This window comes from Bos grunniens, chromosome 7 (genome assembly GCF_055505025.1).
Source record: "Bos grunniens cultivar Pamir isolate PY7600 chromosome 7, Bosgru_T2T1.0, whole genome shotgun sequence".
Taxonomy (NCBI): Eukaryota; Metazoa; Chordata; class Mammalia; order Artiodactyla; family Bovidae; genus Bos; species Bos grunniens.
In genome coordinates this window covers 43,892,373-43,905,929 of record NC_141171.1, presented here as the reverse complement: position 1 = coordinate 43,905,929, position 13,557 = coordinate 43,892,373, and the positions used below count along the sequence as shown (strand labels likewise).

Sequence of the window (13,557 nt, the reverse complement as noted above, 5' to 3'; positions counted from 1 at the left end):
GACCCTCTCCCACAGTGCTCTCCCTTCCCCTTAGAGCGTAACCTGAACCCTAAAGCGGCCTGCTTGAAGCGCCGGGAAGAGGAGAAGGTATCGGGTGTGGTTGGAGACCCCCAGATGGTGCTGTCGGCTGCCCACCCCGGCCTGGGCGAGGCCCACAACCCTGCCGGGCACCTGTGACAGGAATGTCGCCCGGACAAGTGACCCCACCTCGGTCTTACCTGAGACGGTCACGCCGGACGCCAGATCCCCACCCCACGTCGCCCGAGGTCAACCTCGAGCCAGCATCGCCCCGGGCCCGGCCACCAGGTCTCCTACCGGATGGATCCTGAAACTGCGTCTAGGCCCTGCCGCTTGGGCCCGGGCCCAAAGGAGCATTTTTGTTTGTTTGTTTTTGGCAATAGAACCTGAAACCAAGCAAGAAAGCAAGCCAGAAATACATACTTTGTCAGAAAAGAAAAAAAAAGATGCCTTAAGTTAAATGTGAGGTCAAACGTGTTGCTCGCGGGAGGGAGAAGCTGAGCGGAGCCAGCAGCGAGTCGTGCCTAAGCCTGATCGTTTTTTGGTTTTGTTTTTAAGGAACATAAAAGGAACCTTAGTTACGAGATTTTTTTATATATATATAACGTAGAAGAAAATTAGGATGCCTTTTTTTTTTTTTTTTAGCTTTTTTGCATATGTTTTGTAAGCAACAAATTTTTTTGTATAAAAGTCTCTTGTCTCTTGCTATTTCTGCTGCTGTTTCTAGAAATTAGCATTGCATTTCATTATCAACAAGGTTATTAAAAATTGTATTAACAAGACCCCAGGACTTCCCTGGCGGTCCAGTGGTTAAAATTCCATGCTCCCAATTCAGGGACATAGGTTCCATCCCTGGTCTGGTAACTGAGATCCCACGTGCAGTGGAGCATGGCAAAAAAAAGACCTCATGTAGACCTGAGGTCTCCCATCCTCTCTGGGAGCTGTTGGTCCCAGGGGTGGTTGCTGCCATCTTGTTCCGGTTCTAACGTGGCGGGGGCTGTTCTCTAATATCTGCTGTCTGTGAAATGGTGGGTGGGCCTCACCCTGATGGGGAATCTCAGTGGAGACAGGGATGATCCCCGCTCAGAAGGTCAAGGGTTCCTCCCCTGTAAGCAGCTCTGTCCCTCCCTCCCAAGGCCAGCCCTACACTGAGCCCCCAGCCTGTGGACCTTTCCAAGATAGGACTTTGTGAGAACCAGCATTCCTGGGCTCAGGGCCTGAACATTTTCATCTATTTGGCCAGGGGACCTGAGGCCCTGCTTCGAACTCTAGCACAAAAACCCCTGCTCCCCAAGTGGTTGTCCTGATGTGTGTGTGGGGGTGGGGTGGGGTGGTGAACAGGGTCCCTGCCTAGAAAGGCCCCTGGTCTGTGTGTCTGCAACCCTGGAGGGTGGGCTGCCCTCAGGCTCTTAAGTGCCAGCTCCCAAGCCTCCCCAGGTACCCTTCTCACCTGTGTTCAAGGGAGCTGATTGAACCTGGACTGCTGGGACCATCCCAGGCTTAAACTGAAAGTCCAAGATGGTCACTCTGTGTCACCTAGGCATGGAGTCAGGCCCAGTGGGATCTCACCTGCCCTCCCTTCTCTCCTGCACAGAGGCCTTATGGACCCCCAGGCTGGCTGTGGGCACCCCACACCACCAGCATCCCAGGCATCTACCCTAAGACTCTCACCCTCATTCCCCAAGCACTGGGGCTGCCTGGCCCCCAAGACAGGAATGCCCCTGTGGCTGGGTGTCCCATGAGAAGCTTGAGGAAACTCCAAGACCAGGATGGGTGGGATATCCCAGCTTGGGGGGCCCCACCTCGACTCCTGGGGTTCCTCTGGGCTCTCCTACCAAGACCAAGTCACACTCCTTGGTGACCCCCCTGGTCTGTGGGTCTTATCTATGGGGAAGCTGCCTCAGTTTCCCTCTGCAGCTCCCTGAGGCCCACAGATTTCTGAACTCTATCACATATATAATTTAAGTTTTATATGTTATATATATATATATATATATAATGAGATTAACCCAGCCCTGGGAAAAAGCCTTGAGGGAGGGGGAAGAATCACAGTTACAGGAAAATTGTGCTCTGAGTGCCTCAGGATAACTTGACTTTTTTTAAAATGGAAAAAAAATTTAAGTAAAATAATTTTATACAACTCAACACAGCTGGCTGGATTCTTTTACTAGTGATCCTCTTTAAGAGTCGATTTGGCAACCTGTCCTGTACATAACAGCACTGTAGCAATAAATGACATTTTATGACAATACTTGGCTCTCCCTTGATCTTTCAGCTGTTGTGTGCTTACGGATGAAAAGGGGGGTGAGGAAGGTGATGCCCACTGGGATGCCTGAGCACACCCCGCCAAGGATGGCACCGGGCATACGTGCTCCAGGGATGGTGCCACTTCCTGTGTGCGCGTGCATGGCTCCCAGGGCAGCTGAAACAGCTCCGCGCGGGTCGGGGGGGGGGGTGGGGGACAGGAACAGGGGACTTCAGGTGTGGCAGTCATGTTCCCTCCTGGCCCTCGCAGGAGGGTCCTTCTTGCCTCTTATCAGCTTCCAGGGGCCCGGGGTGTGCCTTGGTTTGCAGCCTCATCACCCTGATCGCCACCTCTATTTCCAGGTGGCCTCTCCTTGTGGGTCTGTGTCCAGGTACCCCTCTTACCTGCCATTGCATTAGGGCTATAAAATTTCCAGCATGACCTCATCTTAATTAATCATATCTGCAGACACCTTATTTCCACATAAGGTCCTGTTCACAGGTGGAGGGGGGTGGTGTCAAGACTTGAACAAGTCCTCAGGAGCACAATTCCACCCTCAACCCGTTTGACAGGGGGGTGGTGAGTAAGGTCAGTAAAAACACAGGCTGACCTGGACCTCAGTGGGTAAATACACAGGTCCAAGTTGTATGTTTTAAGTGTATCTGTGACCCAAACCTCAGTAAAGTTGTAAAAAAGATGGATACACACGATGTGGTCCCTCCACACGTGGGAGCATCACTCAGTCCTGAAAAGGGCTGAAGCCCTGACACTTGCTACTACATGGACAGACCCTGAGAACACGATGCTCAGAGAAGACACAGAAGGACACACAGGATGTGATTCCATTGATGGGAAATGTCCCAAACAGACAGATCTACAGACAGAGAGTGGGGTCCTGGTTGTCAGGGCTGGGGGCAGGAGGATGGGGGGGATACTGATGGAGATGGGATTGCTTTGGGGGTGATGACAATGTTACAGAATTAGAGGTGATGGATACACAATCATATACTAAAGGCCACTGAATTCTACACTTTAAAATGGTTAAATGTATGTAATGTGAATTTAACATGAGAAAAGAGTTTGGTTTCCTGAGAGCCAAACGGGGATCCTAGATGGAACCCAGGGGCGGCTGGGAGTGGGGGTGGGGGGGCAACCATTCTTGCTTATTCACCATCTCTCTAGTCACAGAATCCTGGTATTCTATTTTGGGGATCCTCCTCCAATTTTAGCCCACATCCACAAATGAGAAGGGCCGGCTCTTGTTTCCACAACATGCTAGTAAGGACCAGCTTTGGGGCATTTTCTGAGATTATTGGGAAAGAGGTGCTATCTTCCTACAAGGACTGCTGGAATGTCAACCCAGAGTTTCTATGTCAACCAGGAGTTTCTGAGTGCCTCTGCTCAGAGAGAGTTCACCAGAGAGTAACACAGAGGAAAGCTGGGGTTGAGAGATGGAGAGCAAACATGTAATGATTTTGCTAGACTCGATGCAGCTGAGCCTGAAGCCACCCAACATGCCTTTTATTTCCTCTTAATCTGATTTTTGTTTGTTTATCACTTGAAATAAAAAAGCATTCTGCCCCCTGAGCTGAAGAGCATTAAGCACAAGGAGCAACATGGCAGAGCTTCAGAAACTGCTGGATTCAGGACCTGCAGCCCCAAGTCCTCTATGGCCATGTCTGCTCATCTTTTCTAATCTGTCTCAGATTCTACAATCTTCAGGGTGGCCCCTCCATCCCACTTTTTAGGTTTTCCATCAAGGACAGAACTTATTTCAGGTCCTCTCTGATCCCAACGTAAGAAATCCTAGGGCCTCTGGAAAGGCAGAGAAACTATGTTCAACTCAGTAGCAACGAGCATCAGTCGTGCCCAGACCGTGGTCTCTAACCAACCCTTTGGTCAGCGGCCAGGGGCCGGTTTGAGGCTAAAGTCTCAGGAGGTGCCCAGGGCGGATCCCAGGAGGATGGGCTGGGCTGGCCAGACAAACTCCACGGTGTCCAGTCCGCATCTCCAAGCGTACATTCGCTGCTGGAGCCCCAGAATGACGAGGACTCACCTGTCCTCGGTCCACCAGCTAAAAGGTGGTATTAATGCACACAGAGCGAGGAGCCAGGCCTCCCTGTGCTGCTGGAATGAGGAATATCTCCCAAACGAAACGTGCAAACAATTTTGGACAAGTCTCCGAGCAACACACAACTTAGTGCCTGCAAACCGAGGCTACAGGAAGCACTATCATCTAGCCAAGGTGTCACACGCAGCGAGTCCAGTGACAACGCCCAATTCGTTCAAAAGAGAGTTCAAATCGCCACCCTTCCCCTCTGTGCGACTCTGGACGAGTCCCTTCCCCGTCAGGTCTCAGTTTCTTTAACTAAAAGTAAAGTTCTAGCACCTAACTGGGACACAAACCCACAAGACGCCGCGGATTGCGGGTTGTGCACTTTCCGGACGCTCTGCCAGCCAGAGGCTGAGCCAGCTTTGCGCATCACGTGATCACAAGGCCCGGCCTCCAGGGCCCGCCCATTCCAGTCTGAGTTCGTCAGACCGTTCCCGGAAGTTAGTGTAAATAGCTTGCGAATCTGCGTGCGCCGCGGCGGCAGTCTCAAGGTCTCCCACTGCCGGCCCTCTCTGGAGGGGACGGGGCGGGGCCTCTCTGCGGGCCTGCGCGCTGCGGCTAGCGCGCTTGCGCAGTGAGCCCGAATCGTCAGGGCCAGGGTCACCCTGAGCAGGGAAAGCACCGCGATGCTGACCAGGTTCCTGGGCCCGCGCTATCGCCAGCTGGCCAGAAACTGGTGAGGACGTAGCCCCCGCCCCAGAGCCCCTTGTCCTTTCGGGTCCCAGATGGGGAAACTGAGGCACGGAACGGCTGCGTGACCTCCCCGCGCACATTCGTGTGGCCGGCGCCCGACCCGCTCCACCTGGGGGCCGCGATGGTGCCCACCCAGTCCGCGCCCAGCGCCCCCGCTCAGCTCCTGGAGCCTGAAACTGACCCTGTGCGCTCTTGGCTTTGCTTCTGCCTGACGTTGCTGTGAAGCCGACATTTGTATCTGTCCCTGCTCCCCGTGGGAGACGGGTGGAATGGGTGTGGCCCCACGTGGCAGCGGGATCGAGGAACCCACAACGTGGGGCGCTGAGAAACAGGGGCCTGTACTCGGCAGTCGTGTCCTCGAGCCCTGGCAAGGAGAGTGACAAGTGGGGAATGTCCCTGGACGGCGGCGCTGCTAGGGACCTTCGGGTGGACAGTGACAGTGGCGCTTTATAATTGAGGCAACTCAGGCCGAAAGGCGGTCCCTGGCGTTGGGTGGGACCACCAGAGACCCCTACCGCCCCTCCCCCGGGGCAGCTTGAGCCCTCGAGCACCGTCTATCTGTCCCTGTCTGCCTTGATCAGAGCAGCGACACCCTCATCCAGGGTTTCATTCAGTTGGCAGCACCCACTGAGCACCAACCAGTGTGTGGGCTCACCTAGCACTGCGTTGGGTGCTAGAGACAGAGATAAACAGAACCTTCCAGACTGACGCTGTAGTCCTTGGGCAAGGAAAAACTAAAATGGTATGATACGTGACATGAGATTGATGTAAAATATTAAAGGGGATGGGTGCAGCCTTGCACTCTACACTGGCTTCCGGAGGCAGGGAAGCAGGACTCACCGCCAGGAGGCACTGTGCCGTTGTGTCTCAGATTCGGAGCATCCATGCTTACCAGCTGGAGACCCTGCACTTAGCCCCTCTCAGAGCCCTGGTGTCTTCCGGTGAGAAAGTGGAGAGGTGGTGAGGGTGTAAGGAAGGCCCACGAGGGACTCTCAGCAGCATCACCTTGGGTGCCCTTTGGAGGTCAGGTGCGTTGCCACCTCCCTCTGTGAGCATCCACAGGCCCCAAGGCCAATGCCCAGGACAGTGGGGTCGAGGGCAGGTGGCTCTGATTCTGTTGTTCAGTTGCTAAGTCGTGAACTCTTTGCAACCCCATGGGCTGCAGCACACCCAGGCTCCTCTGTTCTCCACTGTCTTCTGGCGTTTGATCAAACTCATGTCCATTGAGGTGGTGATGAAACCATCTCATCCTTGGCTGCCCCCTTCTCCTTTTGCCTTCAACCTTTCCCAGCATCAGGGTCTCTTCCAGTGAGTCAAGTCTTCACATCAAATGGCCAGAGTCAGTCCTTCCAATGAATGCTCAGGGTTGATTTCCTTTAGAATTGACTGGTTTGATCTCCTTGCATTCCAAAGGACTCTCAAGAGTCTTCTCCAGCACCACAGTTCAAAAGCATCAATTCTTCAGCACTCAGCCTTCTTTATGGTCCAACGCTCACATCCATACATGACTACTGGAAAAACTATAGGTTTGATTATATGGACCTTTGTTGGCAAAGCGAGGGCTCTGCTTTTTAATATGCTATCTAGGCTTGTCATAGCTTTCCTTCCAAGGATCATGTGTCTTAAATTTCATGCCTGCAGTCACCATCCGCAGTGATTTACCCCTCTCCATATTTTATTAGGGGTGTGACTGGGTCCTGCTGACACTCAAAGGGAGGGGTATACAAGCCAGGAGGTGGGACTCTTGGGGACGTCCTTGACCATGCCCATTGCTGGATATAAATGTGGGGTGTGGTAGTCTTGGAGCCCCTGCTTTGGCTCTGAACCCAGCGGAGTGCAGAGTGTGTGTGTCTCAGGGACGTGGCTTGCCATCTCTGTGCCATGGTCTCATCAGTAGGACAGGTCCCTGACAACTCTCACCTCAGTCCGTTGGCTGTCTCGGGGATGGACCTGCTGTAAACTGCATTCGTTAATGTGTCTACCTGCAAGCTTTTTCTATCCTTATGGTTATAAGCTTGGGCTTGGGCTTTTCTTAGCAGAATTCCTCAAATAAAACCTTAAGCAGATCTTGATATGAAAGCAGATGGGAATGGCCTTGCCTCGGGGTCATCAGCAGGATGTGTCCTGCCCACACTTGGGGCAGGGCCAGGTGCAAGGCAGACACCTAATGAACAGCTGTGTGGGAGGGGCGCTGAGGCCTGACCCCTGCTGTCCTTGTAGGGTCCCCACGGCGAGCCTGTGGGGCGCTGTGGGTGCCGTGGGGCTGGTATGGGCCACTGACTGGCGGCTGATTCTGGACTGGGTGCCCTACATCAACGGCAAGTTCAAGAAGGATGACTAGACTCACAACCTCAGGCCCCTCTGGTGAGTTTCAGCAGCAGTCAGTGGGGGTAGCCTGGGATCCCTGAGCGGCAGAACAGAACTGCCTGCAGGTCCAGGGCTGGGGCGGCAGGTGTGGGGGGGCTCACCTGAACAACCCTGCCTAAGGGCAGGGCCCTGCGCAAGCCTCCTGCCTGGTAGTACAGAGCTACAGATGGCAACCTGGGTCTATGGGGTGGGCGTGGCCCCTTGGGGCTCCATCCTGGAGCCTCAGCCTGCCTGGGTCTGGTCGGGGTGGAGGGATGCCCATCTCACAGATGGGAAAGCGCCTGGCAGTGGCGTCTGCTCACCCTGCTCTGTCCCTCCTCCAGATGTCTGCTGTGCTGCCTCCTGCCATCTGCATCTGGAACTGCCCAGGCTCTCTGGATGGACTCTAGGAAGTCCCTGGCACGAGTTCATTTCCTCTTTTGGTGGAAATAACTTTTGTGTGTGGACACACACAGCATTAAACCTCACTCTGAAACCTGCCCGCCTGCACGTGCTCATGCTGGGGTGTGGTGACCTGGGGATCCCTTCAGCGCCAGAACTGCACAGGTCTGGGGTTCCCAGGGGCTGGCAGACATGGTTTGATCATTTCAGATGTGTGGTGGGTGATACTTGCATGGTGTTTTTAATCTCTTGCTGCCTAAACATTACTCATGACTTGGTGCCTTAGGACAAATGTTACCTCACAGTGAGAGTTTGAGAGTGATCTGTCTGAGGGGTGCTGGCTGAGGGTCCCTCACGAAGTTGCAACAGAGGCATCGGCTTCATGGTGGGGGTGGGGGTGGGCAGGTGTTGGGGCTTCCGCAAGGCCCCCTCAGATGGCTACTCCCCATGTGGGCCTCTCAGGTGAGACTTGAGCCTCCTTACTATATGGTGGGCAAGGTTGGGGGAGTTGCCTTTTACAAGCCTCTCAGAAGTCTCAGGTCATCTCCTCCACATCTCATTCAGGGGGAGACTCTGTCTTGAAGGGAGGCACCTGAGAACCTATCTGTATAGGCACAGATACAAACATGAGCAGGTGCAGGAGGATGGACTGTTTAACACCTGCCAAGTCCCGGAGGAGGCTAGAAACATCCTCTCTGTGAAAACAGCCATCTCATGACTCTGCCTGCGCTGCCACCACAGAACAGAGGCCCAGCCGCCGAGGCTGCAGTGAACCTCTCCTGGTTCTGGAGGCTGCAGCCTGAGCTCACTTCTGGAGGCTTGGTTCCTGGTTCAGCCGCCTCCTCACCACGTCCTCATGTGGCCTTTCCTTGATCTGAGAGCGGGGAGCTCTCTGGGGACTCTGGACACACTGCCTCTAGGAGATCAGGGCTGCACCCTTTTGACCTCATTTAACCTTGACGGTGTTCTTGGGGGCCCGTCGGCAGATGCAGCCACACTGGGGGGTTGGGGTGTCAATACACACACACATTTCAGGGAGACATGCTGACACATACTTTGAGTCCAGAGCAGCTTCACACATTTTAACACAAGGAGTGGCGTGTGCTACATACTTTGTGCACCAGCCTTTTTCACCTACTGTTTATTTCCTGGAGGCCAGGGCGCTTCAGAAGGAACCCAGCTTCATCATGAAAAAGTCTACAGATAATAACTGCTGGAGAGGTGTAGAGAAAAGGCAACCCTCCCATACTGACAGTGGGAATGTGAACTGGTTCAGCCATGGTGGAGAATGGTTACGGAGGTTCCTTAAGAAACCAAAAGTGGAACTACCATGGGATCCTGCAGTCCCACTCCTGGGCATATATCTGGAAAAGATGAAAACACTCATTTGAAAAGACGCATGGATCCCAATGTTCACAGCAGCACTATTCACAATAGCCAAGACATGGAAGCAACCTACATGTCCATCAACAGATGAATGGGTAATGTGGTGTATATACAATGGGATATTATTCAGCCATTAAAAGGATGAAGTATTGCAGCAACGTGGATGGGCCTAGAGATTTTCATAAGTAAAATAAAACATAAAAATACAAATCTATAATATTGCTTATATGTGGAATCTTTAAAAAATGATACAAAAAAACTTATTATGAAATAGGCTCACAGACATAGGAAACAAACTTTATGGTTACCAAAAGAGAAGGGCGGGAGGGAGGAATAAATTAAGAGTTTGGGATTAACATTACACACACTGCTGCTGCTGCTGCTGCTGCTGCTAAGTCGCTTCAGTCATGTCCAACTCTGCGACCCCATAGACGGCAGCCCACCAGGCTCCCCCGTCCCTGGGATTCTCCAGGCAAGAATACTGGAGTGGGTTGCCATTTCCTTCTGCAATGCATGAAAGTGAAGCTACTCAGTTGTGTCCAACTCCTAGCGACCCCATGGAGTGCAGCCTACCAGGCTCCTCCATCCATGGGATTTTCCAGGCAAGAGTACTGGAGTGGGGTGCCATTGCCTTCTTCAATACACACACTGCTATATATGAAAGAAACAAGGACCTACTGTATAGCACAGGGAACTACATTCAACACTTTATAATAAACCATAATGAAAAAGAATATATACGTGCATGTGTATAACTGAATCACTTTGCTATACACCTGAAACTACCACAACATTATAAATCAACTATACTTCAATGAAAACCCACACTGCATCCACAGTTTTTAAACAGCTGCCTGGTACCAACGTTTATTAATGAGTCTACTGCATGCACCCTCAGTTGCTTTTGTGGTGTCCCACTCTTTGTGATCCCAGGGGCTGTAGCCCACCAGGCTCCTTGTCCATGAGGATTTTCCAGACAATACTGGAGTGGGTTGCCATGCACTCCTCCAGGAGATCTTCCCAACCCAGGGATCAAACCTGCATCTCTTATGTCTCCTGCATTGGCAGGTGCGTTCTTTACCACTAGCGCCACCTAGGAAGCTCAACCAGTCTGCTGCTGCTAAGTCGCTTCAGTCGTGTCCGACTCTTTGAGACCCCATGGACTATACAGTCCGTGGAATTCTCCAGAATACTGGAGTGGGTAGCCTTTCCCTTCTCCAGGGGATCTTCCCAACCCAGGGATCGAACCCAGGTCTCCCACATTGCAGGCAGATTCTTTACCAGCTGAGCCACAAGAGAAGCCCAAGAATACGGGAGTGGGTAGCCTATCCCTTCTCCAAAGGATCTTCCTGACCCAGGAATCAAACCGGGATCTCCTGATTGCAGGTGGATTCTTTACCAACTGAGCTGTGAGGGAAGAGTGAGACATTCTGTTCCTGTCATCTACCATTATAACTATCTGTGGAGTGATGTGATTTCAGACATCACCTAAATCTCTGTATTTAATAGATATCACTTGAGTACCTATAAGTGATGGATTATGAGACAAGTTACACTTCATTTTTTTTTAACAATTTCTAACTCGCAGGTGTGGACAGTCCCATAGGCCCCATCAAAGCCTGAGACAAAAGGAAATGTGAACGTGCCATACATGAGTTTTTATGTATTTTCATGATGGTTAATAGTTTTAATGAAAATATCAGAGTTTCCTCCTGTGAAAGCCAAAAAAGTAAAATTCTAATAAATGCAGGTTTGGATTAAGTACAACATTTAGGCTAACTTTTTCAACCACTTTAATATTCCAGGAGAGGAAAATAAACCATCAAAAACTATATAAAAACATATATAAAGGGCATATCTTCCTCATTTTGTCTCAGACTTTAAAATAGCACTGTTCAATCTGTATTTAAAATTTTGACATTTTGTATATAAACATTTCCTACAATTCAATAACAACAGAAACAATCCAATTGAAAAATAGGCAGAAGTCCTAAATAGGTATTTCTCCAAAGATGGCCAATAAGCACATGAAAAGATGTTCAACATCACTAATTATTAGAGAAAAGAAAATCACAACAATAGTGAGGTACCACTTCACACCAGCCAGAATGGCCATCATTAGAAAACTCTACAGCTAATAAATGCTGGAGAGGGTGTGGAAACAGGAACCCTCCTACACTGTTGGTGGGACTGTAAATGGGTGCAGCCACTATGGAAAACAGTATGGAGGTTCCTTATAAAACCAAAAATAGGGACTTCCCTGGTGGTCCAGTGGTTAGGACTCTTGTGTTTTCACTACCAAGTGCCCAGATCTGATCCTTGGTTGGGGATCTAAAATCCCCAAGCCCATGGTGTGGCCAAAAAAAAAAAAAGAGTTGTCATATGATCCAGTAATCCCACTCCTGGGCATATACCAAAAACTATAATTCGAAAAGATACATCCATCCTATGTTCAAAGCAGCACTATTTACAACAGCCAAGACATGGAAGCAACCTAGGTGTCCATCAGCAGAGGAATGGATAAAGAAGATGTGATACACACACACACATACACACATACACAAAGGAACATCAGCCATCAAAAAGAAATAATACCACTTGCAGCTACATGGATGCAACCAGAGATGAGCATAATAAGCAAAATAAGTCAGAAAGAGAAAGACAAATACCATATGATGTCACTTAATATGTGGAATCTAAAATATGACACAAAGGAACATATCTTTGAAACAGAAACAGACTCCAAGACATAGAGAACAGAACTGTGGTTGCCAGGGCGAGAGGGAGTGGGGAGGGAAGGACTGGGAGTTTTTGGGACAAGCAGACGCAAACTATTATATATAGGATGGATAAACAACAAGATCCTACTGTATAGCAGAGAGAACTCTATTCAACATCCCGTGATAAACCATCATGGAAAAGAATATGAAAAAGAATATATCTACATATAACTGAGTGTGCAGTATAACTACATGTAACTGTGCTGTGCAGCATAAACACACTATAAATCAACTATACTTCAGTAAAAAATCTTGACATTTTGTTCATCAAGGATTTTTTCATTTTGAAATGTTAAAATAGTACATTAAGTGCCATTAATCTTGACGTTTTTGGTGCTCACTAAATTTTCTCCCTGAGGTGAGTGCCACGCATACCTTGTATCAGCTTGCAGGAACCCCTGGCTGGGGATGTCTGTAGTCATCATGACTGGGGGGTCCTCCTGGCATGAGTCAGGACAGTGGGGGCAGGGATGCTGCTCCATACCCCACAGTGCCTGGGACAGCCCCTCCATGGTAGCAGATGCAGGGGAGTGAGACCCTGCCTCTGAAAGGCTTTCCAAGGTCCTCATGTGGTTTAAGCCTCCTGGTTTGATTTCTACCTTTCACCTTGTGGAAATGGGCAGAAGAGGGTGTCTGCTCAGGGACTGGGCCAGTAGGCCAAGGCAAACAGAGTTTATTTCAGAGAGCCAGCGCCCACCCAACAGAAGAGTTGGCCAGCCCCTGTCCCTCTCATGCAGTGTTCCTGGCCTTTCCCCTCGGCATCTGCCACCAGCACCCTGGGTCAGCCACCCTCCTGATCAGGCCTCTGGGGCAGTCCCTCAAGGACAATCCCAGGGGCCTGGCTCAGGCCAAGTAGCACCCACAGGCCCACTATCTATGCTCTGGGGTCAGCTTCCCTGAGAGGCAAGAGACTGGCGGGGGCTGGTTCTTGATGTCAGATGCTGTGATCTGACACTACACACCTGTTGTGTGCGACTGGCAAAACCCACAGACTAACACTGGAAGGTGTGGAAAGATCAGAGCCTTTGTTCACTCCCGGTGGGAAAGAGAAAGGGCACAGCCACAGTGAACAAGAGCCTGGCTGCTCCTCCAAAAATTAAACAAAGGGCCAGTAGGCACATGAAAAATGCTCAGCATGATCAATCATCAGAGAAACACCAATCAAAACCACAATGAGGTATCACCTCACCACTGTCCCAATGGCTATCATCAAAAAGTCTGCCAATAATAACATGCTGGTGAGGATGTGGAGAAAAGGGAACTCTACTGCCTTGTTGGTAGGGATGTAAATTGGTGCGGCCACTGTGGAGAACAGCAGGGAGGTTCCTCTGAAAACTAAAAATAGTACTACCATAACATCCAGCAATTCCACTCCTGGGTATATATCAAAAAACAAAACAAAAATAAAAATAGTAATTCAAAAATATACAAGCACCCCAGTGTTCAGAGCAGCACTATTTACTGCTCTGGCTGTTTACAACAGCCAAGGCATGGAAACAACCTAAATGTCCATTGACAGATGAATGGATAATAAAGATGTGGTATATTGGATGTCTCTGTGTGTGTGTGTGTGT

The 13,557-nt window shown here is 50.4% G+C and overlaps 2 protein-coding genes across 51 annotated transcripts in view; both read left to right on the top strand.

The window, feature by feature from the left end:
• TCF3 (transcription factor 3) overlaps nt 1–2,267 on the top strand; it is a 33,075-nt gene extending 30,808 nt beyond the window's left edge. For 45 of the 50 annotated variants that reach the window (XR_015167379.1, XR_015167380.1, XR_015167377.1 and 42 more), the window contains one exon: nt 35–2,267. Coding sequence is in view for 37 of the 50 variants with exons in the window: in XM_086411516.1 (XP_086267642.1) it covers nt 35–177 (143 nt within the window). In the remaining 13 variants the exon portion in view is untranslated. The remainder of the gene's footprint in view (nt 1–34) is intronic. The other 5 variants (XR_015167378.1, XR_015167375.1, XR_015167369.1 and 2 more) reach the window with 1 other exon arrangement.
• A 2,711-nt stretch (nt 2,268–4,978) lies between these two features.
• UQCR11 (ubiquinol-cytochrome c reductase, complex III subunit XI) lies at nt 4,979–7,915 on the top strand. The gene is made up of 3 exons (XM_086411478.1): nt 4,979–5,052; nt 7,290–7,433; nt 7,760–7,915. The coding sequence occupies exons 1-2, from the start codon at nt 5,003–5,005 to the stop codon at nt 7,408–7,410; spliced, it is 171 nt and encodes a 56-aa protein (XP_086267604.1). The 5' UTR covers nt 4,979–5,002; the 3' UTR covers nt 7,411–7,433; nt 7,760–7,915.
• Nucleotides 7,916–13,557: the final 5,642 nt, after the last annotated feature.

Coding starts and splice junctions, on each gene's coding strand:
- UQCR11 (XM_086411478.1), top strand. CDS start 5,003: ATGCTGACCAGGTTCCTGGGCCCGCGCTATCGCCAGCTGGCCAGAAAC. Junction 5,053..7,289: donor CGCCAGCTGGCCAGAAACTG/GTGAGGACGTAG, acceptor CTGTCCTTGTAG/GGTCCCCACGGCGAGCCTGT.